The sequence below is a fragment of the Emydura macquarii genome, unplaced genomic scaffold, assembly GCF_026122565.2.
Source record: "Emydura macquarii macquarii isolate MOO-44397 ecotype Brisbane River unplaced genomic scaffold, CSIRO-AGI_Emac_v2 contig_450, whole genome shotgun sequence".
NCBI lineage: Eukaryota > Metazoa > Chordata > Testudines > Chelidae > Emydura > Emydura macquarii.
The window spans coordinates 9,560,160-9,586,415 of record NW_027130587.1 but is presented as its reverse complement, the minus strand read 5'-3'; the positions used below and the strand labels follow the sequence as shown (position 1 = coordinate 9,586,415).

General features: G+C 41.6%; 1 protein-coding gene across 4 annotated transcripts in view; it reads left to right on the top strand.

Moving 5' to 3' along the window:
* Nucleotides 1–26,256, top strand: part of CALN1 (calneuron 1) — a 269,840-nt gene that overhangs the window by 161,755 nt on the left and 81,829 nt on the right. For all 4 annotated transcript variants that reach the window (XM_067537934.1, XM_067537932.1, XM_067537935.1 and 1 more), the window contains exons 3-4: nt 5,578–5,721; nt 22,526–22,638. In XM_067537934.1, the coding sequence (XP_067394035.1) occupies nt 5,578–5,721; nt 22,526–22,638 (257 nt within the window). The remainder of the gene's footprint in view (nt 1–5,577; nt 5,722–22,525; nt 22,639–26,256) is intronic.

Below are 26,256 nucleotides of genomic sequence, written 5' to 3'. Positions count from 1 at the left end.
TCTAGCCCATCTCAATATAATAGTCTGTTGAAGTGTCCATGCTTCTAAGGTCTCACATCTACCTCACACACTGTTTCCCAATAGCAAAATCCCAATATACTTAATCTACCACTTCCTCTTCATTTGTAGTTCTATTTGTGTTTTCTGGATTTGGGGTTAGACTACCTACGTTGGACTGGAGGGCAACAGCTGTACAAAGTGAAGCCAGTTAATATACACGGGAATGGGAACATACTAAAATCCTCAGTAGAATTTAAACATACCAGTTGCTTGCTACAGTTTGGCCATCCCCTGCATAGGACTGCTAGAATTAGAATTCTGGGGCAGTGCCGCTCTGCCCTACTCCCACCCCCTGGTAACAATCTAGCCCTTATTCTTCTATACTGTTATTATTAGTATCGCTATGTTTATTATGGTAGTGCCTAGGGACCAGCCAAACTTGGGGTCATATTGTGGTAAGCTCCGTACAAACCCAGAGTAGTAGAGTAAAGCTGAGCAAGTAATGGAATTTCAGTTTGAGGACTGAATTAAAAATTCTGAAAAAAAATTCTGAATCAAAAGCAATCTTTTTTTGAAATTTTTCGCCGAAACAAATAAAAAAGTTGTTTCGAAGCAACTGAAACATTTTGGGTTGATTTTGAAATGAAAATTTTTGGTTTTATTTTATTTTTTTTAATTATTTAAATTAAATTAATTAATTTTTTAAATGTTTTAAAAATTTTGCTTTTGCTGTTTTTCACACTTTTTGTGTGTTCTTTTTAATCTGGACAAATTTGAAGTCAACGTGCCCTCAAAGTGAAAAGTGGCAACAAAACATTTTGAAATTTTCAAAACAACATTTTGAAAGAAAGTCGAAACAAAACATTTTGAAATGGTTGAAATGAAATGTTTTGACTTTAAAAAAAAAAATTCCCATTTTTTTCTGTGCTGAAATTATTCCCTGAATTGGACAAAAATTTGAAGACAGTTTTGGAGCACAGAAAGATGCATTTTTCAACAAAAAAACCTATTTGTTGAAAAAATTTCACCCTGCTCTCATAGACAGTACCTGCCTCCCAAGAGCCTATAGTGTAAATCAGTGGTTTTCAACCTCTGGGGGTCCACAGACTATGCTAAGGGGTCAACAAAAGGTTATCATTACCATAGAACAATGGTTTTCAACCTGTGGTTTGCAGACACTTGGGGATATGCAAACCATGTCTAAGATTCTCAAAGGGGTCTGCAACTCCAACTGAAACTTTTTAGGGGTCTGCAAATTAAAAAAGGTTGAAAACCACTGGTCTAAATAAAGAAGTTCTCAAACTTTTCATAGTGTGGACAGCATCTTTGCTGAGCGATAGCTTCATGGATACCTCCCCTCCCAGTAGCATCAGTCACCATTGCAACCACAGTGATTACTTGGAAAAGTGATATAAGGAAAGTATTGATGGGTACTTTTAGCTTCTTGTAATGAAATTTAACCGCTGATAACAAAGAGGGGAGCCAGAACCATGTAATCCAAGATCACCACAGGTTCAGAAACCACAGTTTGGGAACTGCTGTTCTGTACCTATTAGCTAATAGAGTTGTCTTGACTATAGCTTAAAGGAACCAGAGCCTTGTGACTTTTAAGTTAGGTGATGTGTTCAGCAGTAACAGGAGTCTGTTGGAGAGTAGAATAAGAGAGTGCTACAGAGAAAAAATGTTTGAGGTGGAGTTACATACAAGTATACAAAAGAGGCACTGACTGAGGTAGTAGCTGCTTTTAGTAATTAGATTACAACCTATTTATAGCTCCTCAAATATACTTACACTAGGAAGTGGTATTTATAGACATGAGCGAAAAAAGGTATGTTTGAGGTCAGAAGTTGATGTTTCAGGTTTGGTTAAAAGTTCATTTCTCTGGAGGCTGTGGAACAGAGCTTGAACTGAAGTTTAAGAAGGGATTCTGATCAAGACCCTGATCCAGCAAAGCACTTAAGCATGTGAGAACTCCCTATGAAATCAGTGAAACCTGACACATGTTTGAGTTAATAAATCCTGCATTGAAGTCAATATAGGAATGTAGATTATTCACATGTTTAAGTGCTTTCCTGGATCAGGGCCTAACCCACTTTGCCATTTGTAAAGTTTTCTGAAGTTAACGCATCATATTTTCCTTTAAAAAAACATTTTGTTAGTTCCCTACCATATTTTTAGTGCTGATTGTTTCTTTTAAAGCTGTCAAAGGATTTTTTTTTTTTTAAATGAATGGATTCTACTATAATATTTACTGCGCTTCAGCCCAGCATATGATAATAGATAGCACTCGAGCTGGCAGTGTATAATGGGATTCATTGCTACTCCAGAGTCTCTCTGCATTATGTACTGAAACTTCCAACAGTGCTTGATTTGAAGAGACTCGTCACCATTTTACATTATTGCGATTCCAATGCAAGGGTGAAGGTGGATCTAGGGTAGCATTTATCTTTCACTTACATATAAAGAGGCCATAGTTAATCCCTCTATGAACTGAAAATATAGCTATTATGGGTCTGATCCAATGCCCACTGAAATTAATGGAGACGTTTCCTTGGACTTCTGTGGTCTTTGAATCAGGCCTTGTATGGATGACATAAAAAAGCCGATTTAAAAACCAACCAACCAGGAAATTATAGCATATTTTTATTTAAATGAAAACGATAAATGCACAATAGATTTATCAAAGCAACAGTGGTATATGTGAGCTTTGATTTAGAAGCTGCATTTGGGCTTTAAAAGAATTATTAGAAAATAATTAAGTCACTGCAACACTACCACTGTGAGCTATGATACCATCTGCTTTTTCTTGGATGGAAGGTCTATTATTATTATTGTATTATTGTAACTGATTCCCTGCAAGGCATTAGTATGCCCATTGTCCAGATGGGGAACTGAGGCACAAGAAAATAAGACACTTGCCCAAAATCACTTAGGGAGTCTGTGGTGAAGGAGGGAATTGACCATGTATCTCCTGAATCCTAGGCTAGTGCCTTAACCACCTTGGGCTGATTGAAAATTTTCTGATGAAACTTTTATGACAAAAAGGAAATTTTCCATTTTTAATTGAAAACCAAATACCTGACAAAGAAAATTTAATTTTTCGGATGAAAGCAAAATATCTTGAATCAGACATGCTGCCAAAATAACTCATAGGAGTTGTTGTTTGGTGCTATTTTGTCCTCATTATCGTCTGTGGGCTGAGCTCCTGGACTGGTTTTCATCTCCGATGATGCACTGGGGCCATGGAACTCACATAGTATACCACCTCTCCTTCCCTTAGGGAATCATGGTGGATCATGGGAAATGTAATCTGACCAGTATATAGATGAGAATGGGAGTATGAGGCACCAGAACTACAACTCCCATGAGGCACTGCAGCAATATTTTTAAATACAAATATTTTTATTTTTTATGAAGTCAGAATTTTCTGCAGGAAAAAAAAAGCCCCATTTTCCAACCAACCACTAACGTCCTTTTCATCAGTTTAAGTATATACATTTTATTAACTTTGTAGTGCCTGGCTGGTGCTTCCGTGATCTTTGCTTTTACAAACAACAACTTCTGCAGGAGACAGTTACAAAGAAATATCTCCGCAGATAAGTGCTCATTGCACTTCCCCTCCCGCGTGGGCAAAGGGGAGGAAAGTGAATGGAGATAGAGTAGTGAAAGCAGATGATGGGAACATCTCCTCTGTGTCATGTTCCTACTTTCCTAGCAGTCTTGAGGATCCCACTCTGTGCAGTGGGGGCCCCACAAATGCTGAGGTAGCATGTTGGTGAGGTGAGGCGGATAGGGAAAAGTAGCCATTCACCTTGGAATACTCCCTCTGGGGCCCACGTGGGTGAATACCATGTGAGTACTAGCAATATTGACTTCTGCTCCGTGCCTCTCCTTATGGGTGTCACTGGGCTCCTCTGGGGTTCCCTGAACCATTCCCCTTCAGGAGAGCATTCATCAGAAAGTGTGTGTTTTGCCTGGCAGAGTTTCTCGAGTCCTCTGCCGCCTTGTAGGTTTTACTCGTGAAAGGTACGTTATGGCCCTGCGTAAATTGAAAATGATCAGTCAACATCCTGGAAACCAATGCATAAGTAAGATAAACATCACTGATGACATGTTAAATAAGGAATGTGTACATATCCTCACAAGGATCATAAAGAACTGACTGATGTGAAATTACTGAATCCATTAATAGTTGATTATCTCCCTGAAAGATGTTTAATAAAATGTCCTGTGTTTTCTTTCCAAATATGTGTTGAAAAGAAAAACTTATTTAACAAAACAAAACAAACCACACAATTCCAAATCCCTTAAAGTAGGAAGGCTACCCAGCTGGCTGAGACTCCAGAATTGCCATGAGTCAAAATGTTCTGCATTTTAAGCAGACATGACCACTTCACCTAGGGAGTTTGATGGTGGAACTTCAATGTTAAGAAAGCCCCGAAGTATGTCAAAGTTGGATAACAATCGGTGCCCTCAAGGCATTGGCAGAACATGGACACTCCAGGATAGGGAATGGTGGCTGAGCTATCTGGAGTTTAAAGGAACTGTTAAAGGCTTGAGGTGTGGGTGTCAGATTTAAAATAAAAACAATATCAGATGTTAAAAGCTGAGCCAGGGTTGGGAAGAATGATGGAAGTGATTTCTCTGGTTCTCACAGCATTTTTATTGATCTGAGGCTGTTTATAGCAGTAAAACAGTTATAAATTAGAGGAACGCCGTGAAAACTAGTGGAGGGGTGGAAATTGCCTGGAGGTGATTTAAAAGGCATACATCACGATTTATCAAACAAGAAAGAAAATGAGTATTTAGAGCTTCATTTGGGAGATATGAGTCTTCTATGAAAGGTACTCAACTTCCAAAGGCAGCTGTTTGAGCCCAACATGTTACTGACTGTAGGCAAAAGTTTCCTGTTTAGTTTGGTGAGACTTTATTTAACTGTGGAGAGACATTGTTCTAATGCCTCCTTACAATGTGATGATGTGGGTGACGCTTAGGTTATATGAATCTGCATGTAGCTGGGCAGTGTGCCTAGCTTCCTTCACCCTGCGACAAGGTGATGGTTTTATTACCCTGCTTGTATAATGTACAATACTTTTCTGCCTTACGGTTGTGCTGAAAGGCTTAATTAATTACATTTTGAAAAGCACTCTGAGTCCATTTGATGAACTATTCTATTGTATCCCAGTGTTGGTGTGGTGATCATAAGTCTAGATACATAAGAATAGCCATACTAGATAAGAAGAGTCCACTCAGATCAGTCTCCTGATTCTCACACTGGTCAGTATCAGATGCTGCAGAGAGATGCAGAAAAACCCTAAGTGAACATTTCTGCAATAATTTGCCTAGGGGCAAGTTAGTTTTGGATTCCTAGTGGTTGTCTTATGCCTGAAAACTTGAGGATTGATAATATCCCATATATTTATTATATTATATTATATATATAAAAATCTCTTTGTTACTATTACTGGAATTTTAACAAACATCTCTGAATAATAAAGAGAGATGTATGTTCTTTGCATGGAGAGGTTAATGCACCATCATACTATTTCTTCCTTCTTCTTTTCTTCATTATTGCAGAAATCCGTGAAGCCTTTCGGGTGCTGGACAGGGACGGGAATGGCTTTATCTCTAAGCAGGAGCTGGGCATGGCTATGCGCTCTTTGGGATACATGCCTAGTGAGGTGGAACTGGCAATTATCATGCAGCGCCTTGATATGGATGGTAAGTCGTCACTGTTCTTCGAATTATAGTAGTGGTAGGTGCTGTACAAATACACAGTGAGAGACAGTCCTTGCCTCAAAGAACTTACAATCTAAATAGACATGAGGGACAAAGGGCTGGAGGGGAAACAGCCACAGAAAGATGGAGAGGCTGGCCCAGGGTCACACATCATGTCAATAGCAGTGCCAGCAGTAGAATGCAGGGCTCCTGACTCCTTGTCCTATGCCCTATGTGTTAGACCACGCTGCCTCACCTTATACAATTCCCTAGATGAAACCCTTTACAAACAGATTTTCACTTGCAGATAGATCTGTCCTATAATTTCCAAACAGTGTCCAGTGAGAAGTGGGGAAATAGTGCCTTTCAAAGTATCCCACCAAGCCATTTCCTCCTTAGCTTGTTTTCAGATATGTATTATGGATATAGTGCTCATGAAAGCTATCAGCTGACAACCCAGGAAATTGAAGTCCTTTATTCACTCACAGAGCAGGTATACAGTGGTGCCAGCTTCCTCACACTGTCCCTTCTATGTGCCTCTATCCTGACTACCTCTAGGAATGAGAAGGTAGCTGAGTTTCCATGACCCATTCAAATACTTGGTTTCTGTGCTGGACCAACTGGAGTCAGTCATGGTGGTGGTTTTGTGGATGCTTGTTCACTGATACCACTGAACATGTTTGATTAAGTCACTAACCAGATATCAATTTTGAGGACGTTTTGGTTATTTCTGGGCTGCCTTTGAAGCAGTGACCTTGCATTGAAAGGCTTTGTAGCTCATTATCCATTTCTTGAACAGTCCACTCTTCTGAACAATCCAGCCCTTTATAAGCCGTGATGTAATTCTGCTGCATCATGCATAGCTTGTGAGTGAAAGTTGCTACAGGTGGGCACTTTACCCGTGCTGCGTCTGAAATGTGGAAGTTTTGATGGGCAAGGCTTTGAAGAGCATGGAATGGCCTTGAACAAAGACTTGTGGCAAGAGCTCCCTCACATAGTTACTAACATATAATAAAAGAAAAGGAACCCATTATTAAAGTGAATAGAAGAATAGGACATCAAGGCTTTGGAACCATGGGGTATTCTTCTAACTGATGTACATCTGCAATCATTCTAGCTCAGAATAAGGCGGTAACTTGAAAGTGTCCTTAGAATTACAGGTCAGAAAGGTAAGCACTTTTCTAATGCCTAATATGGGCATAGATGCTGGACTAATGAGCAAACCTTCTTTTCTGTTTCTGCAAGGGCACATATAGCATTGAAACACTGTGAAAAATTATACGAAATGGTGCAAAGCCAAATGGAGAACATGATGGTGTATGTAGTACAACTCTATTAATCTTGTCAGGCTGCACAAAATTTGGATGGGTTTTTGGTTTTAGTGTTTGTTTTTTATTGTAAAATCTTTCTGGTCAGCTAAAGAAGTTCTACAAATGAAAAGCATTATAAATCTGCAAATGTAAATTGCAAGTGTTGATATTCTCAGTAGGCAACAGATGCACTATGGAATATAGCTAAAACATGCTGCTTTTAAATAAAACTTGCTCATTGTGACAAGTGAGCGAGTGATGTGCAAACCTCAGTTGTTTCCTAGATTTAGTTCATATGCTGCTTTGGTTTAGAGACTGGGCTTGGAATCTAACGGGGACAGAATTTCTCACACGATCTGATACTTTCTGTTTCCAGTTGGGACAGATATACCACGATCACAGGCTCTCTCATCCTTTTGTGATTAAAAAGGAGGAAAACAACTCTATGGAACTTAAAAGAGGATGATAACCTTTCTATAAAATGTTCAGATTATTCCACAATATTCTATAGCAGGGATAGAAATCAATAGAAAATGGATTCCATAGGGTGAATTAAAAAAATTGTGGAAAGGATCTCATTCTTTAAAAAAAAAAAAAGAAGAATTCTATAGATTTTGGGAGTAGTTTCTATAGAGTATTATTGTGATCACCCTGTTAAATTCTACTGGATTTTCCCATAAGGGTGATTTTGCTTTAGGTTTTACAAAACCCCAAAACAATGTGGTGCAGATTCATATGCTATTTTAACTGTGTCCCAAGTTTTTAGTACAAATAGTGATTTGGATAATGACTGCAACTCTGGCCCATCTCCAGTTATTCTCTCATTCCTGATCTCTGGACGCTCTGGCATGCTGTCATTTGCACTTCTAGTAAAGTTGGGACCTGTAAGTGCAGAGTGGCATGAAAATGTAAAATAGTGGGGAGAGGAGAATAAATTAAATGAACTTCTGAGACCTTTGAAAAAGTTTCAGTGTGGGTTTTGCATAAAGATAGGGAGGTGAGTCTTGTATCTGAGTCAATTCATAGTGCCCTGTGTGGATACAAAAATGTGGATCTGCATCTGCGAGAATCAATTTACATCTGACCCATCATCCACAGTCTCTCTCTCCTACGGCATCCTCATCCCTATGAGACCCGCAGTTCTGGGACCCCCAAACAGCTGATCGGCAGCTTGTGGAGGGAGACACAGAACAGCTGATTGGCAGGCCGCCAATCAATTGTTGGGCACCCTCTCCCCTCAGACTGCCAAATAGCTGATCGGCGGCCAGCTCCCACCCCCAGATCTCAAAGGCAGGGAAGCAGCCTCAAAGGCTATGAGCTACAGACAGCTGCTTCTCCACCTTTGAGATCCGCATCTAATCCACCATGTGCAAAAAATGGCCCATGGACATCCGCATCTGTGGGTGTGGACATAAAGCAGATACCTGTGGATTTGCAGGGCTCTACCAATTCACCCATCCCTTTCTAGCTTCTGTAGCTGTGTTATTTATTATTAATTATTCATGTTTAAGGTGTCTATTGTCATAATATTTGACCGAAGGGTTTCTGGAATAGAACACACATGCATGTGATGTAAAGGATGAGTGGACCCAGAGTTTTAAAAAAAACAAAAACAAAACAGAAAGATTAGTAGGGAAAATTCTTTAGGCAGCGCAGGAGGTGGGGAATATTATGAGAAGAATTTATTTAGGCTGAAAACTGAGCTAACACAATGCAGCTCCATGTTTCCTTTTCTTTAATGGATACATCTTTTCTGCAGCTTATCTTGAAACATGTAATGAGAACCTGAAACCGTATAACTAGCTTCTCTCTCTCTGAGAGAGAGAGAAAATGGGGATTGTTCAGTACTCTGGGCATGATCCAAAGCCCGGTGAAGTCAATGGAAACATTTCCACTGACTTCACTGGGCTTTGGATCAGGCTCTATGCTTGCTAATGCAGACCTACCCCGCCAAGTTTCTCTCTGCATGTTCCTGCTGAAGGATGCAGCACTTTGCCAGGATAAAGCCAGAAAACTGAAGATCTTGGCAGTGCTTTGCCTGCATTTATCTCAGTTGGGGTGCCAGGTTGCATGATAAATCATTATGTGCTGTCTGCAATCATGAGACCCCCACAGTATGTTGGAGCTATGGAAAAAACAATAAACCCTCTGTGCATTTGAGACATATGACCGATAAAGATATGATGTGCACATGGATATTTTAGCCAGATGTACGCTTCCCCACAGTAGGCTGATGACAGTGCCTGCTAATAGTCAGGTAATAAAATTGGCAGTGGCTTATGTGTAATCTGAACCAGTCTGTACAGACCTAGTACAAACACAAGGTTTTTGTGGAATCTAATGGGGACAGGTTTTGTTCAGATAAAACCTTGGGAATATATCTGTATGGCAAGATGGCAGAATAACTCTATCTGCCTTGCCTTATTCAGCTGACGAATTGATTATGAGGACACCACCAGAATCAGTCGCCATTTCCATTCCTGTATGAACCCCATTTTGCAAGGGGGTTGAGAGGGAGAACTCATTTATTAAAAATCTGTTTCAGGCTGAAAATGAATAGAAGTCCTAGGCCCAAGAGCAAGTTTGTCATACCCAGATTGGCTGAAATTGTGTTTATAAAGAAGAGCACAAGCATGAATAATGTGGACAGTTTTTGATGGCTTGCCACCCATCCTAGGCTAAAATAATAACAGCATTTTGTATCTACATGGTGCTCCTACATGGTGCCCATTGCCCTGAAGGCTGTCCTAGTGCTTGACAGATAGCGACCAGAAGTCCCGATAAGGACCGTCCCAATATTCGGGGCTTTGTTTTATATATGCAACTATACTCGCCCCCCCAAAAAAAGAAGTGTCTTGATTTTTCACACTTGCTATCTGGTCACCCTATTGACAGATTATACAGGAATCACTTCCTATCCCAATGAAAAGCAGCTACTTCTGGGGTTGTCATGTGGCAGCTGTTTAACAATGCACAGCGTAACCATATAGCAGGTTAGGAAGAAATGAAGGATAATTTCATATCCCATTGAAAAAGCAGACAGAATTTGGCTAGTTATAAAATGCTGGTAAAATTCTAAGTAGGAGTGGTAATTGCCCAAACTGAAATTTGACCAGGACCTCAGTAAAAGTGCCATGCAGTTTTTTATGTCCACATGCGTTTTCAGCAACATCATGTTTCCTCTGAAAAATGGCAGTGCCAGCAGCCCAGTGTCCATAACACCATGTTGTGGCATTAGTTCATTACTGAGATAAAGAAAAGAGGGCCACCAAAAGAACTTCGTTCAGTGGACTGAGTTGTTCCCTGGAGGTTTCCCATGTAAGTATTGACCAATGCTGACTCTTCCAGTTTGTATGATCTAATCTTAACGCCAATTTAGAATCATCTGCACTGGTGCATTGAAGCATATATTGTTGTACTCTCTCAGAAGGCTTCTTATGCCAGTTGGAAGAGAGAAGTTTCTCAAGTATCTGATTCTCTCTCTTGAAATTTGCTTTAGGTTGTGAATCATTCAATTTGGCCACAGTACAATGAATTGCATTTTGTTTTATTAGCATTGATTATGTTCTAGGTACTCTAGCCTCTTTCTTTGGAGGGGGAAAAAAAAGCTTTTTATTTTCCTTTTGGTACTTATGAGCCTATCATCACACAAAATTCTAGAAAAGTGAAAGCATCCTATTTAATTCATTAAAAAGATAATGACATAAAAACCTCATTTTTTCAGGTATAAAAAAATGTAACTATGGAGACCTGGATACAACAGATGTGATAATGGCAAGACCAGTGATGGACATGAATAATTTGTCAGAGCAATGGGCACATTTGACAGGAGATGGGAATGTCTGTGAGATGAGATTAAGACACAGGGATGGTTGTTGATAAAGTACAAAACTAGAACTGATTCACAAACCCACAATTTCAATAAAAGCAGTTTGAGCTGAAATGTTGGTGTCCTTTGGGCTTGTATAGGTGATGATTCTGAACGAACATTATTTAGAATGGATCTGTATTATGTTATAGTGAAAAAACTAGATTGTGTCTCTGTTCTGCTGCCCTTTTATGGATGGCATTGGAATTTCTCATTTGAGCATCATAGACCCTGTAGCACAGACATACATTTTCTTTACTCGAGTGGTAGGGACATGTGAATTCAGAGCAATAAAATCTGAGTTCTGGCCCTGCTGGGGTGACAAAGATTCAAGTTGTGATGGTGTGTGCTATAGTGACAACCATGAAGTTCTAAGTGGCCACACTTCTGTTATCATGGTATGATTAATACGTTATTTCCATGCTAATTATATGGTGTAGTTCTGTCTGTTGTGCTGTGAGCGCTGTTTTATACGGAACAGGCAACTTGAGCCTCACTGGGAAAAAGGCATACAGGCTAGAAGGCTGGCCCGAACTGGGAAGCTAGTGGGTTAGAATCCTGCTCGTTGTGCCGCTACTGCAGTCCAGGATCTAGCAAAGGAACCAAGGTATCTGCAGATGGGAATGTATGTGCACAGTTATAATGAGATCTGCACTAAGGACCACCTTCAACAGGCAGCACCCCCATAGCAACTACCACATTCAAGGGTCCCTGTAGGCTTCCAGTACAATGTTTTTTGCATGTTTGCTAATGGCCACCCCTGGGGAAGTTTGTGGGGCTCGTAGGGCAGAGAGTGTCCCTTAAGGGGGGTGTCTGAGATTACAGATATGTTGGGGGAGAGAAACATTCACTTTTCACATGTGGCTAAATTCTGCCTTCACTTGGGTGGACATGTACTGTGTGGGGGCCAGTGGGGGACCCTCTTTTGCCCCAGTGCATCCAAGCAGGGGCCAGACAGCACATTTAGGGCTGGAGGGCAGGGAGTGAGGATGGTGCTTTTCAGCTCTAGGTATCTTGGGCGTGGTACTGCAAAGACCCACCGTACTGTGCACCAGGTGGCAGCATCTAGAAGCAGATGCTGGGGATACGTGACCCTGTGAGAGTCTGCATCAGCCATCAGGAACATTGGTGCATTTGCTTCCCCCCTGACTAACTGAACTATTTTCCCTGTGCCTGCCTTATGCAGACAGAATGGCTAAGGGAACCTCATCGGAGCCGCTGCCACTCTGCTGCCCTCCTTCCCCCATGCTGTGGCTCAGGTAGAAAACAACATAGTTTAGCATATTACGTTACCAACACGTTCCTTGCCCTTCTTGTATCTTTGCGAAGGACTGAGCATTCTGCGTACGTTCTCCCCTGCACAGCCTGACAGAATACAAAATACTTCCCCTGAATACCAAACTCCACAGCTCTCACTGGAGGCAGCCCCTGGAGGTTAGACCAGTTATTACCTTTCTTAAAGGGACTGCTGGTGGTGCTCTTTTTTAAAAATCTCCTGCCTATTTTCCAAAGTGTATTTAAGCCAAGGAGAAGGGTAGCTGCTGCAGAGGAAAATATTTTAGTCATTTTTCTTTTTTTTACTGTTAAAAATAAAGCTGGGGGAAAATAATATATTTGGAATATTTCAGGTCTCTAAGGAAGCCTAATAAATCACCAGTCAAATTACTTTATGTGCTATCAGAAGGGGCTGAGATACTGCTGTAATGAAGGTGGTATAAGAAGCCGATAGAATAGTGTATGTGCAAAACTGCTTCTCATTTGGGGGTGGGGGAAACCAGTGAGAAAAGAAAAATCAGATCTATGATCTTTTTTGTTACATTACAGTGTATAAGGAAAGCTTTGTATGAAGTCTACTATTCATTGTTTTTGATAGAGATTTCCAAGGAGGACCAGAGAACTGGAATGGGAACTTGCTTAGCTTTCAACTGAATCTTTAAACATTTGGGAGGAAACATCTTTTTGATCTTAGGGCATTTCACTTAAAGAGGAGTTAATAAAAGCAAAAAAATAGCTTTAAATAGTTAGACAGCATGATTAATGTGGACTCTCAAATACATCTGAGGCATGACTGTTGTTTTAAAAAGCTGCTGTGTGGACGCATCTAAACTGTGTGATACAACTGACCTGACAGGAGGAGGAGCTCTGTGTAAGCTGAAAACTTTTCCCTTTCACCAACAGAAGTTGATCCAATAAAAGATATTACCTCACCCACCTTGTGTCTCTGATATAACTGGCTCAGATGAGAATGTCACAACACAGTTAGGAATATCTGGTTGTATTCATAGTGTAGACAGAATCTTATCTAGCATCTCCTCATCAGGTGCACTACAGTCATGACTTGACAGTTTCTCTGGATTAATACTCTCTTCTATACAATACAAAGTGATCTATCCTAGTTCAGAGCACTTCTGACAATCCCATCTTTGAAGCAGCACCATACCTTTCTATTGCTCTCTCAGGCCTTGTCTGTGCACAAAATTTGTACCGCTTTAACTATACCAGTATAGTTAAAGCAGCAGAACCATGCTGTCGTGTGGACACAATTTTGCAATTCCCATATGAGAAGGGGGATAAGTTATACTGGTATAAGGCACCTTGATACTGTTATAGGTGCATCCATGCTAGGGACTGTATTTGTATAATTATTTTGCTAAAAAAAAAATAATCACACCCTTGACTGAGAGTTATATTGGTACAAAATTGGTGTGTAGACTGAGCTTTACATACTTATTTGTATGGGCCAAAATCTTGTAGGGCAGAATTACTTTGCTTACACTGAATAGATCAAACCTGGGGAGTGAGAACAGAACAATATCTGTTTCATGAACTCCAGCGTATTTGGTATCAACAGCATTTTGTGCCAGGATTTGCACTAAAAATTCTAGGGGGAAAATAAATGTCTCCTTTAGAAATGAATGCTGTGCCAACTGAAGTCAACTAACAGATTGTCATAAAACACCAGGTAGCAGAATACTAGATCCTTTATTAGGAGCTTTGCTTTTTGTTGTCCTGTGTAGCTCTATGTCGGCAGGAGAAGTTCTCCCACCGACAAAACTACCACCTCTCGCTGAGCTGGATTAACTGTGCCGACGGGAGAGCTTTCTTCCATCGGTGCAGAGCTTCTTCATTAAAGCACTACAGTAGTGCAGCTGTGCCGGTGCAGTGTTTAAGTTTAGACTGCCCTAAGAAGTCAACAGGAAGAGAACAGATTGCTTGACAAAAGCACTTCACTAGTTCCTTGCATGTGAAAAATGACCTTGCTCAGGTACAATGTTATGCTAGCTTAAACCACATTGCTTAGCTGGGAGACTCGTCCACCTGGCAAATGGAATAGCTCAACTACGAAACTGGTTTAATCAGACTAGTCTTCGTTTATGTGGCACGGACTTTGATGAGCCCAAGGAGCTCTCACCCCTTACAGGCATATGTCAAACCTTTCATTCCAGCTACAGAATTTGATCAGGTCTAGCTATTTTTGATTTCAGTATGCTCTGATTTGTCCTGGGGGTCGAGGCAAGATCTCTCTTCTGTACAAGAATAGATTTAGGGATGTGCTTTACAGTTCAGTAGGAAATGGGTTCCAGTGATGGATCTTTGTTCACCCTCACTGGAGACCAGTATTTTTAGGGCTCACCTCCTTTTACTCTGTCATTGTTGACTAGGAGAGGCCTGTAGCATTTTGAACACATGCCAGTCCCTTGAAACAGGCTGCAAATGGGAAATTCTAAGAGTCCCCTGCTTGCAGGGTCGATCGATAATAGAACCATTGGACACTAAGACCTAGTGGTCAGTTCAGCTCTCTATGTTTCTTTCAGGCAGGGGTAAAAACTGAGTAATTCTGGGGTTTGCTTCCTTGTGGACAGAACACACAGACAAACCACTAGCTCCTTGGTTTTGGTCTCCAGCTGATCTCTTTGCAGTTTGGATGCAAATTTGACTCCCCTCAGCCAGGAGCCCCAATCTAACCTGGGCTTTTATGTTTACTCTCTATGATCTACAGCTGCCAAATCATGCCAGCAGCCCAAAAAGCCCGGCCCTTTTCGGATGGGGTGAGCTGCTCATGGAGGTATTTAACCACCTTCCTGAGGCCAGCTAAGTTTGGGGTATGTACACCACCTCACAGCTAACTGTCTAGAAGGGTATGTCCTGGAAGGGATCTGATAATTTCTATTTGTCCTCCGTTTGTAGAAATGTGTCTTTAATCCTACAGTGAGCTATATAGAGTTCATATATATTCAATAAGAGCAAGGTTTGGTAATTTGTACATGAGGAGCAAGGGCAGGGTGATTTTTAGCAGTTTGTGTCTCAGCAAAATCAGACCAGAATTTCATGGGACAAAGAAAAGGCACCTGCTGCAAACAACAGAGGTGTACGAGCGTCACAAAGAAAAAGCCACCGGAATCTTTTGTAATGGAAACAGTGCATTATTGTCTGGTGGGACTTAGCATGCATATGGGCATTAGCTCAGATAGGCCAGAGAGGCCTGGGTTCTCTTCTTGACTCTGCCATTTGCTTCTTGCATAACCCTTGGACAAGTGACTTTATAGCTTTCTGTGCCTCAGTTTCCCCACCTGTGAAAACTGATTATTATTATTGCCCTCCCTCACTGGGGCATTGTAAGGTTTTTCATTAATTTTTGTAAAGTGCGTTGAGATCATTGGATAAAATTGTTCTGTAAGTTAAAAATATTATTACTGCTTTATATATAAGTTGGCTACTTTGCTGTCCTCCTATGATAGGGTGCCCTGCCTCACACTGCCCCAGAAAAGAACAGAGAAGTCCTCAGGCAGCCTAGAGTGGCTGCAGGGGAGCAGCCAGTTAGAGGGGCTGCTGGATTGACCAATCAGGGGTCAGAAGGGTCATATAAAAGGAGGCAGCAGAAGCAGTCAGTTGCTGCCTGGAACTCAAAAGGGAGGACCCAGTGGCTGGCTGGAAGAGCAGCAAGACAATGGACAGGTCAGTGCAGGCAGACTGAGCCTAGAAAGTAGCCAGACCAGGCCGTGATGGGCCCTGCTGCTGGTCTGGTTGGAGACTGAGCCCAGGTGAGGGCTGCCAAAAGAACACCAGCCAAGGGTACGGAGATGGGCCCTGGTTGGGTTGTTAAAGAAGGCAGTGCCTCCAGGAAGGAAGCCTTGATGCTGTGGCCCCATACCTGGGCTGTGAGAAAGAACTAGAGGCTATATACCACAGAAGGGGGGACAGTGTGTGTGACTCAGCCAGTTGCTGAGTTGCTGAAGACCCGCCAAACAACTGTCAACCAGCAGAGGTGCACATGAGAGGTGGGTGCCACCCTCTTGTAAGAACTGAAAGAAAAGCAGACCCACACCCACAAAAGGTGGGTGCCGCCCTGTTCAAAACTAAGAGTTTGCAGACATGTATTGGCCAGAAGAGGGGCATTTGCGTGAGGTGGGTGCCGACCCCATTACACTTACCCATCCTCCAGTTTCTCTTTCCACACCTCCAAAACAAGCACCCCCACCCCAAGAGTAATTAGTTTGTGTGAAATGGTGTTTTTCCCTACAGTATAGAAAACAAATGCTCAGAGACGCATGTATGCTAAAAATATTTTTACAATGAGGGTAATTAATTATGGAACAATTTATCTAGGGATGTGGCAGATTGTCCATCACTTGCTGTCTTTAAGTCAAGATTAGATAGTTTCTAAAAGAGATGCTATAGCTCAAACAGAAGTTATATATTCAATGAAGTAAGTACTGGGTGAAGTTCTTTGGCCTGTGTCATGCATTAGGTCAGACTAGATGATCATAATGGTCCCTTTTGGCTTTCAAATCTATGAAACAGATACACAACTTTTCTTGGCAATATCTCAGTGATTGTGGCTATTCTGCACCTCTCCTCTGTAGAGTTTACAGCATAGCAGTGTGGCAATCCTCCAATTCCGTAATTATCGCATACAGGTACTTTCTGGATGCAAACAGTGACACAGAGCAGGATAGCGAGTCACTGCCGCTAGCTGTTAAGAGAATAAAAATGAACGGAAACATCATGCATGCTTGTGACCCAAGCTGCAAGTGACTACCTCATTAACTTCAAATCTATCCACCTACCTGCATACTGGAGGTCAAAGACATTAAAAATGTGGGTACTTATCACTCCACACACACCAGCTTCTTCTCTCCATTTAAATATGTGCCTTGTCCTCTATGCCATGGCCAGGGACTTTTAAAAAGTGTTCCCCCGGGTGCTAATTTAGCATCAAAATCTCTGCCTGAAAATGTACTTAAATTCACCGAGTCCACTGTCCTTGAGCAAATTCTCACTGCTAGAGAATTGGTCTCCAATTCTCCTTCCTGCTCCAGGAAATGGGAGCAAACCAGGTTTTTCATCATCATTAGAGCTCAACCCAAACCTGAGCAATGAAAGGATAATGACCATGTGCTGGGTTCACTCTTCTCAAAGCAGGGCAAGAGTGCCTTGGGGGGGAGCCAAGCAGCCTGGCCGACAGACAGCCAGTAACTTGAAACATCTGTTTGCTAGAATAGTATCTCCTGTGTATTGAGGAGAGACAACAGCAGCAGCAACAGGGTCTAGGTCATCCCATTAAAGTTACACTGCAATGACTGATGTTTAGGGCTATATTTTCATTGTTATGCAAGTTTTTAGCTATATAATTTCCAGCCCATCTTCCACTTTGACTTAATGGAAGACAGTTAGTGGACTCTATTATAGACGATTGGGCAGAAAAATTCTCAGAGCAACTCTTCGAAAAATCCTTTTTTAGGTAGATAAAGGGAAGCCAGTAGAGCAGCACTAGGGAAGAATAATATACAGTGAGGACCTTCCATGTTGCGCATTACCTTATTTCAACTCTGATTCTCACATGGCACTGGTTGCAGTCCTGCAGTCTGACCTACTGGCTAGGAGTAGGTATAACTTTGCTACTATTGAAAATGTGACTATTTCCCACGCTGCTGTGACATGGTGTTGGGTACCAATATTTAGGCTTTGCCATGCCATGAGCTCTGTACAGCGGTGCTAGGAGAGTTTTCATCCACTCTGGGTTTATAAATAAGTTATAGCAGTGTATGATTGTCATAATCAATCACAGCAGCAAGTGCAGTATGGCTCAGGTTTATAAACCTATTCCAGGTTTATAATTGATGAGAGCAGGGAAAAGCGAATACCTGCTCTACATCACTAAAAGGAAAACAGAATATCTGCACTGAACTAACAATAGATTTTCATCCTGTCACTCCCTGTTCCTGTGGTTTAATAGGATTTGCTAAAGCAATTAATGTAAAGTTGCAGGTTGAGGGAAGGGGAGACTGGTGTAGGATGTGGACAGTGTACAAGTTACAAATCTCTTGGCATAGAGAGAACTGTGGGAATTGGGCATGTGGCAGATAGCCAAGTACACCCTAGTGGGCCTCACGCTTCCATTGCTTGTAGTGGGTCAGGGCATCTCCAGCCACTCCAGTTTCCCCAAGGAGGGGGTAGGGACCCAGGGCCACCCACTCCTCTGGGTCCCAGCCCAGGGGCCCTGTGAGAAGCAGCTATGTGCTGCTGGCACCGTGTTCCCAGCTGCAAACTCTCTTCCCCTGGGCTAATTTTCCCCCTCCTTCTGGCTTCTTGAGCCTGGTACCTTCCTCCAGCCTGCTCTTCCACAGAATCTCTGCACTCTGGTCTGTTCCTCCTCACAATCAGTACTCCTGCTCCTCCCAGCTCCTGCCCTGTCTGTTTGGGTCAGAGGGTTTTTATGGAGCACCTGGCTGGTCCCTAATTAGCCCCAGCTGCTCCTACTTGCCCCCTAAGGACTCTCAGCTAAACTGCAGGGAACAGAGCCCGGAGCATTCTGAGGCTTACATATCTCCCTTCGATCACTTTTCTAGAGCCTTCTGCCTTCGCTGTATCACAGGCATGACAAAAAATATGTGCTAATAAAGCTGGAGACTGGCTCAAACCAGAACATGGGATTCAAGCCCACCCAAACCCTGAACTTTAGAGAAGTTTGGCTTCATTTTTTTGTGACTCAGGTCTATCTGTCTAATGGCTGAAGAGTGCATTCAAATCCAAATACCCCCAAATGCCTGGGATAGTCACATGGATCCAAACTTTGTACCTTGGCCCTATCTCTGTTAAAACCTAAAATTTCTGAATAAACTGGGATTCAATTGCTCTGAATATCTAATAATCTCTGCCCAAGAAGATTTCTGTGGGCATGGTATAGGTATTGAATGCATCATAGATCATCATTTGATGATATATATGCTTGGCTGTGCTTGTTAAGGGAGTGAGGAAAGAGCAAATGTAGATCAAATTCTGCCTTCAGTTAGGGCCCAATCCTTCAAGATGCGGCGTGGTCCTATGAGCTGATGTGTGATCTTAACTCCTGCTGACCTGAGAGAAACCCCATTGATTTTAATTTTGCAATTACAGCAGTATTATATGGGGTACACCTGAGGACAGATTGTAGCCCTTTGTGTTACTTTTCCCATGCACTTTTCCCATACACTGGTTTTTAAGGATTTTTCTGTTGACTGTTGAATACTGTAAAAGGAGTTTAAATTGTGAATTCTATCTCTGATACCGGATCTCTTGGGAGTCTGATGGCAGAAAATATTTATTTTGTCATGCTTAAAAGAAAGACTAAAGGGACCTTTTCTGTTAGGTAAAATCCGGGTTCTGCTTAGGTCATATGCTGGTCACCAGTTTTAACTGGAAATGCAGTAAATAAAGAATTAAAATATTTTTGCACTTATGTGGCATCTTTCATTGGAGGTTTTCAAAACATTGTATAAACTTCAATTAATTCAGTCCCGGAACAACTTCGTTGAAGCAGTAGTTATGTTTAGATGGGTAAACTGAGGCACAGAGTGGTGACTATAAATGACTTGGCCAAAGTTCTAGTAAGTCAGAAAGTGAGCCCAGGAGTCCTGACATCTGGTCTCTTTTCCTATTATGCAGCACTCCCTGTTTCTCTCCTTACTAAATGAAATGACACTGTCTCTGTCTCTAGTAGAAAATATCTTAAGGATAATTTAATATTTTGGGGTCAGAAGTGCAGAAGCCAAATATATGCGTGGTCAGGTACTGGTAGCTATTTAAAATGCAAATTGTTTTCTTGATAATTTGGCCAGTATCTTTAACCCAGTGTGTAGGGTAGCCTGTGCTTCTGTTAGTGCATTTCCTTGTAAGTAAGGCACTGTAATGTACATAATTTTGAATTCACTGTCACCTTGCATTGCATCGCACATCGTAAGCCATGGTGATGTGGCTGATACAATCCGACTTGATGTCACAAAGCTGCGTCTCCCACAGGGAAGCAGAAAGAGCACTGTCTCGCTGCCCATGAATATTTTAAAAAACTGCTGTCAAAGATGTGGGGTCCCCATGTGCCCCTCCCTGCCCTTAACATACTATCCAGGAAATGAATGTAGGCATTGACTCTTCTACCATTGGGCTGAATCCTACCATGTGCTGAGTGTTTTGGCCTTGATCCAGCAAAGCATTAAGCACATGTTTAATGGTAAGAGTGTGAGCATCATTCCCAATGATATGAATGAAGCTACGTGCAAGCTTAAATCCCTTGTTGGTTTGGGTTGATCAGCAGCTGGCAGGATTGAGCTCGTTATGGATCCCTGCAATGTTTTTCAAAGCAATGGTTGTTGCTTCCCCCTCAGAAGGTTGCTTCCATCTCTGCTTGTCTTCCCAAAATTATTGACTGCACCCTTGAGTGGGTAGAGATCATCGTTCTGGAAAGGGAGTAATCTCTGCTCAGCTTATCTGACAGAGTGCTTCTGCTCTGGTAAGAATTTAGTGTATATAGATTTCAACAAATGGGGCATACATACAAATAGAGAACAGCAAACAATTATCTTGGTTACACTGAAAAGGGCAAATACCTACAGCACACAACACACACATGTACATGCAAATGGAGTTGTTCCGTCACGCGGTATTTACTCAGAGTAACCACACACCACAGTATCTAAGATACCCGGGTTAACACTGGCTTTTTCATAACAATCACTGCATAGAGCAGCTCTTGTCTGAGGTTTTAGCAGTGATTAATTCTTGATAATTTAAGAACAACATCCACATAGGCAGTTTAGATTTAGGTACTGAGGGGCCAATATGTTCCCATTGGATAAAATGGGAGGAGGATCAGGGAGAGAGTCAGGAATGCCCCAGTGGTTAGGGTGCTGGCCTGAGACATGGGAGACCCAGGTTTAGCTGATGCCAAGTCTACATTAGAATTGCGCTAGAAAACCCTCCTGATGTAGCCAGTTGATACTGGTACAGCACTTAGATCAGTTTCTTGCTGGTGTTACTGCACCTACATTAGGGCTTGTCATAAAAATCACACCCTTTAAATGACATTGCTATGCCTGCAAAAGTTTCCAGTGTGGACCTGGTTTCAGTGTGTGGCCCTATGCAAGTCTCTTAATCTTTCTCTGTCTCCATTCTTGAACTGTCAGATGAAGATAACAGCACTTCCCTACCTCAGATGGGTGGTGTGAGGATAAACACATTAAAAGATTGTGAGGTGCATTGGTACTATGGTGATGGGAGCCAGATAAGTACAATGCATATTTGCCTCTGTCTGTCTGTTGTACTTATCTGTTTAAAACCTGGCAAAGTTAAGTGTTTGAAAGATTCCTTAAGCACTCCAGAAACTCACTTTCTTTCTTGGCATTTTTATTAATCCTTCTGTAAAGTCCTCCGAGGTGATAATTTATTCTTGGACGCACTACAAAGAGCGGCAGGGCTCATTTAGAAATAGACAATATACTGCAGGGTCTTGAGACTGCACAGGTTAAGTTCGTTAGTGGCACGAGCAGTCTCCTCTTTCTCCTAACGGCACTGGATCTGTGTCTACACTGTCTTCTCTATACATGGAGTGCACAGGACCTTTAGAAGATGCATGTTGATGAAAGCTGATATGAATTGCCTGGCTGTTCTTTGTGCACTAACCTCCACTGCAGGATAGGATTGGACCTGCATAAGAGTTTGGGAAGATCTGACTCTCTGCAGGCTGATTTACAAACAGGATGATAATTATTATTATTATTACCTAGTTCTTATGCTGAGTTTTTTCCTTCTGCAGATCTCAAAACACTTTACAAGGGCGGTCAGTATCATTATCCCCACTTTTTATAGATGAGGAATTTGTGGCATAGGGAGGTGACGTGATGGGCCCAAGGTCACCTAGCAAGTCAGTGGCAGAGCCAAGAACAGAAGCCAAGTCTCCTGAGTCTCAGTCCAGTGCTGCCGCACTGCTTCCCTCATACAGCTAATAGAGGTTGTCATCTTGCTGAAATGCTTGGTAACCTTTGGTTTTTAGAAGTAGCTTACCTTTAACCTCAGCAGAGCATGGGGACAGCCTTTTCATCTTTTTTTGGGTAGCAGCTAACACAATGGGGCCCCAATCTTGACTGGCCTTTGGACAGTATTATTATATAAACCCCTCATAAGAATGGTAATGAGAGCTGTTCCCCATGCACCACTGATGTGATTTTGCTGGTGATCATGGGTGTGTGGATGTATGCACCCACAGGTTCATAACCTATTTTCTTTCTCAGCGGCAGAGTATCCAAGGTGGTACATGGACTTTCATATCTCAGAGGTAGCTCAATCAAACTCATTAATATTTTCCCTTTCATTCCAGGGGATGGCCAGGTTGATTTTGATGAATTTATGACCATTCTTGGACCTAAGCTGGTATCTTCAGAAGGAAGAGATGGTTTTCTTGGAAATACAATAGACAGCATATTCTGGCAGGTAAGTAAGGATCTTTTTAAAGCGACATCATTGAGCAAATATCACTATTTCAAGAAACAATGAAATGGTTTGAAGCATGAAATATTTTGCTTAGATTGAAACAATTGTATAAAGGTTATTCAGTTCTATCATGTTCCAGATAACGTAAGACCATACTGTGTGGATGGAGTGGCTTTCTCTTAGTCAGTCTCTGCTTTTGACATGTGAGGCAGAGAGAGAATTTGATGGTTTGTGGTGGTCTTTTTGAAGAGATTTTGATACATTTGCAATGCCTTGTTGGGAATTTTAGAACTTAGTTTTGCAAGGAACATTGATTGGAATGCAAAGCAAACATCTGTTTTACAGGAGAAATAGATTATATTTCTACTTCGTTGCCTCATTAGACAAACTAATCTATACGGTGGCCCATCAGGTGATCTCCTTTTAGATGTCATATTTCACTCTTCACCATCAGTGTGGAAATAGTTAGTATGTATTCGAGCAGACTGAACTGAGCTGAAGTCAATCAAATGTACAGAATGCTGACCATATCATATGGGTGTTTATATGCGTTCTATGAGATTAATATTGGTCAAACAATTTGGGATCCAAGTCTGGGGATAATGAAAGTCCTCTGTTTATCACCAAACAAGTAGACAGGTTGCACCAATTGCAAGCTGCTCCCACGCTGACCCATCTCAGTGGGCCTCAACTCTGCCTTAAGGGGGTAAGATGATAGCTTACATTCCATATGAATTCAGCCCTTGGTGCTGAGACTGCTGCCTGAGGTGTCAACCCGTGCCAATGCGATGGCAGTTTTTGCAGTGTGCATACCTGTAAAGTTGACAACTGTACTGAGCTGTCCAGGCTTCTAAAAAGGATGGGACATTTGTATAATAACAAGGTTATGTTGAGTTGTTATAGTAAGGATTACCCCCTACACACACGCCCACTCCAAAATTTTGGAAGGGATATAAACCTTAATGCTTCAGAACATACGCAATCCTCTAACTATTGGGGGTTAGATATGAAATAATCTGTCCACAGGGAAAGTTTCTAACTGCCTCCTGCAGGGTTTCTTGCACCTTCCAACAAGCCTTAATCTTGGCTGTGGTTTGAGATAGGAATATTGAACTAGACGGACCACTGTGTCCAGTATTTCTCTGCTATTATGAGATTACTAGTGATTTCACATAGGCCCCCCAAAAGCACTCAGTTGTTAACAGCTTTTGGTCACTACCAAGCTAGTTCTTGTGGAAACTGACAGCCTAACTATAAAAGGCTCCGTCTCCTATTCCTAGTTCCTGGAACTGGAAACATTCAGTCTGTCATATCTGTGTGGTTTAAAATAATCCTTTAAAACTTGTTCCTATCATCCCAGCATGTATCGCAAACAAGTTTGAAAATGTTAGCTCTGTATTCCCACCATTCAGTCATCAAAGGAAGTTTTCAGTGTTGATGAAGCAGCAATGAATTATGACATATCTGGGAGGAAATAGTGTTTGAAGAAACATTAAGTAGTACTGGGACTTTGCAGAAAATCATTATTGTTCTTCTACAGCCTCCACTGAGTCCCACAGGTGAGTCACATATCAAAGAGCTTGACTAATACAAAGGGGGAAAAGCCACAGCTCTTCTTACGAAACAATATGTGCCTGTGGCTAGCCTTGTCTCAGAAGACAGGTTCAAAAAGCTGAAATGTCCCAAAAGAAAAGCCTTGTTAGTGAATTGGGCTCTTTCATGATGAAGCAGAAATGGTTAAAACACTTCCCTTAAAATAAGCTACTGTCACTCACTAGTTAGAAATGACTTTAGAAATTCTTCTGCCTTTTTAAGGAAGGTAATGGCTCTGACCAGATACACAGAGGTTTTAAAGTAGGGGAAAGATGAGTGTGTGGCCTAGTGGTTAGAGCAGCAGCAATCAGGGTTCTGTGTCTGGCACTGCTGTGGACATTTTTTTTTGCCACTGAGCTTTAAATCTTTTGTGCTGTGGTTTACTTTGCTTATACGATGAGGGAAATAATAACGCTTCTCTTCCTCTGTGAGAATTAATTAACAGAGTTTTGTGGTTCTCAGGTGACAGATGCTGTACGAGCTGTGAGAAATAGTCTGGGAGGTTATCTATGGGCAAGAAAGATTTGACCGAATTGCATGTATGTTTCAGAGCAGGTACAAAAATTGTGCATATTCTGAAAGCATATAATAATAATTCCTAGCTTTTATATAGTGCTTTTCATTCAGAGATCTCCAAGCACTTTGCGAAAGAGGTTAATATCTTTATTAGATGGGAAAACCGAGGCACAGGGAGAGGGCATGACTCACCTAGCAAAGCCATGGCAGACCCACAAATTGAATGCAGGTCTCCTGAGTCCTAATTCATTGACCTATCCACTAGGCCATCTAAGACTGGCATGCATAGGTTGTCATTTTGCATACAAAAATGTATCCCTCTTCTTTCTGAGTAAGTAAAATTTGTCTAAAATGTGCCTCTGCAATTTGACTGCTTATTCTCAGAAGAGAGAGCTGACAGAAAAATTTAGGAGAGGGCAACAGAGGGCTGCTATGTGGCATGTTTCCTTTGATTATTTTACCTGCTCAGATATCAGAGCCTGGATTTATCAAAATATTTAAGCAGCATTTAAGTCCCATCCCTGTACAACAAAGTATATTAAGTATATGCTTCACTTCAATGGGCCTAAGCAAATACTTAAAGTAATGCACATACTTAAGTGTCTTGCTGAACTAGAGTCTAAATGCACGCTCAAAATCCCACTAATGCAGACTTGTAACTTTCTCATGAAAGGGAAAGGCTTGGAGATATGCAGTGATTATTGCATGCTGACAAAGGCCCATTTTTACTTTTTGGAAAATTCCCTCAAGTATCTAAAGAAAGTTGAGCATGGCTGCAACCCTGTTATGTTCATTCCATTGTTATAAGTGGGCCCAGGCAGTTGAAGGTGTCAACAGTAGAAGATGCAACTCTGCCTTGTGTAGGTTGTTAGCTGAAGGATACCCTGGGGCACCACATCATAGAATGAGCATGGCAAGAGGCACCTCAGAGAAGTTTTTTATATCAGGTGTCGAGGCAAAAGATACGTTTTTGGCTTCCAAAAACTGCTTTGTCTCCATCCACCCAATCATTCGTTCTCCAACTGTCACGATTTTGGCTTGCAGGATATTTTTTGCTGAAGGCCCAGCTTCCTATATTAATGGCACTTTCATGCAGATTCTGTTCCAAACACAGTTTAAATAATACAATGACAGAGTTAAATAATAAACAGCAGCAGAAGGAGAGAGAAATTCAAAGGAACAGGCGAGGGATTAGAGATGCGTGTTCGAATGAAATTGGGAGTGAGTTGGTGTGATACAGGAAGGCTGTTCCAGATGGCATGAGCTGCAGAGGGGAAGGATCTTGCAACAACAGTAGCAGGGCTGCAGGAAGACAGAACGGATGCCAATGGTAGAAGAGTAGAGAGAGGAAAGATGGGAATAGAGTGTGTAAGCGACAGACCTGAAATAATATAAAACTGGGGCTTTCTTCCTTTTGCAAATAGTAGGTAAAGAGTAATGGACATTCAGAAATAATTAATCTCTGCTGAAGGCTGTGCAGTGGCAGAGATCAGGGGGATGAAGGGTTTT